The following is a 2,878-nucleotide window of genomic DNA, read 5'->3' on the forward strand; positions in this document are numbered from 1 at the left end:
CCTCTCAACAGAAATCCCCTTTTGAAGTTAAGTGCAGCAGCATTTATATGCATATAGTGGTTGTTGGTGGTGGGTTACAAACAGAGAAGAAGAATTAAACACCAGTATATTCAAGCATTGAAGGCCTTCAAGTGGTTGACTACATGTAAGTACGGTCCATCCTTTAACTTTTTAACATGTTCCATTTTACTGAAAGTATATTGGTGGATTTATTTCTTACAACGTGCTTTCATATATTTATGACTTCCCTCTACCTCTCTGTTGCTTTGAATAGTTATTTAATTTTGTAAGGATTCTAGGTAGGTATTACATTCATTGAAGGAATGCATAGTTGTCAACATTAAATGACTATGGATGGTGAAAGCGTTGACGATTTTAATACNGGAGATGAGGGTTTTTCAGACATCGTTCCTAGTGTGAACATGTGTTTTGACAGTATGGAGGATGCCAAGAAATTTTATTGTGATTATGGAAAAAGATGTGGTTTTGGTGTTCGAACAAGAACTTCAAAGAAGAACAACAAAAACGAAGTTTATTACTTGAGATTAGTTTGTTCAAGGGAAGGTAGATATGTTTCTAACATTCGTCCTGAAGTCAAAACTCTACCTAGTCAAACAAATCAATGTCCTGCAGGAATCACATTTGCTAGAAAAGATGAGAAATGGGTTGTTAGGACTATTGTTGTANAGNACAGTCATGAGCTTTGTCCACAAACCTCCAATCTAATTCGTGGCAATAGAAAATTGAACATGCACACCAAACACACGTTGGAAGTTAACGATGACGCGGGTGTACGTATAAACAAGAGTTTTCTTAGCATGGTGAGTGACGCTGGTGGATATGAAAATATGGAATTTATGGAGAGAGATGCTAGAAACTTCATCAGTCAACATAGAAGGTCAGTTTGTAAGGACGGAGATGGTCAGACGCTACTACGTCACTTTTCAAAAATGAGAGACCTGAATAACGATTTCTTCTACGAACTAGAAATGGATGAAGGAAATAGAATTACTAGTGTATTTTGGGCGGATGCTAAAAGCCGAGCTGCTTGTGAAGAATTTGGTGATGTGGTTTCTTTCAATACGACTTATCTAAACAAACAAATATGACATGCCATTTGCTCCATTTGTGGGAGTAAACCATCATGGACAATCCATCCTACTTGGTTGTGGATTACTTTCATCAGAGGACACTACCTCATTTGTCTGGTTATTCCAGACTTGGTTAAGATGTATGTCCAACAAGGCACCAGACAGTATAGTCACAGACCAGTGTAGAGCAATGGCTAATGCAATTAAAGAAGTATTTCCCAAAACAAAACATAGGTGGTGTTTGTGGCATATAATGAAAAAGATACCTGAAAAATTGCAAGGGTATAAAAATTATCTTGCCATCAAGAACGACATGAAAGTGCTTGTATATGACTGTTGTTCCATAGTTGACTTCGAAATAGGTTGGAAAGAAGTACTCAAAAAGCACAACTTAGAAAACAATGAATGGTTAGGAAATTTGTACGATGAGAGACACATGTGGGTGCCTTGCTACTTGAAAAATCATTTTTGGGCGGGTATGTCCACAACTCAAAGAAGTGAGGGAATGAATGCCTTTTTTGATGGCTTCATCAATTCAAGTACGACACTTCAACAATTTGTGGTTCAGTATGATAATGCTCTTAAATTCAAAGCCCAAAAAGAAATTGAAGCGGACTTCTCTTCCCTGAATACAACTGTTGCCTGCGGGTCTCAATCACCTANTGAAAGACAATTTCAAGTGGAGTACACACACGCAAAATTTGAGGAAGTACAAAATGAGTTTCGATCCAGGATGAATTGTTTCATCAAAGACACGGTCAAGGACTGTATTTCTAACAAGTACACNATCAAAGAAGAGTGCATGTGGGATGGAAAATGTTCCGCCAAATATTACGATGTTGAATTTGATCCCCTGACAAAGGATACAACCTGCTCTTGTCTACTATTTGAGTTTAGAGGTATCCTTTGTAGGCATTGTCTACTGGTTCTTGGTCAGGAAGATGTGCAAAATGTCCCCTCCAAATACGTGCTTCCTCGTTGGAGTAAAAATATCAGAAGAAAGCACACATTAATTAGGGCAGGTTACAGTTCTTTGCATCAGGAACCCAAAATGCAGAGATACCAAACGTTGTGTAAGNNGTTCTATGACATAGCTGAGGCTGTTTGTGAATCTCAATCAGCGTCTAATGAATTGGAAAAAGAATTGAATTCTCTTCGTAAAAAGTTTGGAGTCAATACACAATTACGAAATAACATAGTAAGTGAGGAAGGACAACTGAGGTATGAAAATCCACTCACTGGTACTCCATCGAACACCGCATGTGGAAGTAGTGATGTAGTTGTTCGCAGTCCAAAAACGGTGAAGCGTAAAGGCCTCAACTAACAGATTGAAGTCAACTGTAGAAACACTAAGCAGAAAAAGGAAAACCACTACAAGGAAGCATGCCTCAACAACAACGCATCAACAAAATGTGGGTACTATGATTCATGTTAATGTTTAATTATGCAATTTTTATGTCACATGGTGCTCAAATATGTTGTTTTTTTATGACAGGAAACAACTACCTCTAATCTGACACAATCCGAAGAGGTCTTGGGTTATTCAAACGAAACGCAACAAGTTTCACAACTATCTGAAATGCCTCCACTCGGCTTCATGTCATTGTTATCAGCTGTTCATAATAATTTTGATAACCCACTTTGATGATGTATGTTACTATGTGATCATATTTTATTTTCAATATTTTTTTTAAAACTGTTTTGCACACTTTTGACATGTTAAATTGTGGAATAACATGTTGCTTGCGAAAATAACTGCTCAGGTAATCGATTACAATGTCACTTGT

At 37.4% G+C, this 2,878-nt stretch overlaps 2 protein-coding genes across 2 annotated transcripts; both read left to right on the forward strand.

Moving 5' to 3' along the window:
- The first annotated feature begins 350 nt into the window (after window positions 1-350).
- On the forward strand, window positions 351-1,109 carry LOC106761791 (protein FAR-RED IMPAIRED RESPONSE 1-like). The gene has a single exon (XM_014645361.1). It carries the CDS (start codon window positions 351-353, stop codon window positions 1,107-1,109), a length of 759 nt encoding a protein of 252 aa, XP_014500847.1.
- Window position 1,110: 1 nt separating this feature from the next.
- On the forward strand, window positions 1,111-2,415 carry LOC106761800 (protein FAR-RED IMPAIRED RESPONSE 1-like). Its single transcript, XM_014645369.1, has one exon. It carries the CDS (start codon window positions 1,111-1,113, stop codon window positions 2,413-2,415), a length of 1,305 nt encoding a protein of 434 aa, XP_014500855.1.
- The last annotated feature ends 463 nt before the right edge of the window (window positions 2,416-2,878 follow it).

Source organism: Vigna radiata, chromosome 1 (genome assembly GCF_000741045.1).
Source record: "Vigna radiata var. radiata cultivar VC1973A chromosome 1, Vradiata_ver6, whole genome shotgun sequence".
Lineage (NCBI taxonomy): Eukaryota > Viridiplantae > Streptophyta > Magnoliopsida > Fabales > Fabaceae > Vigna > Vigna radiata.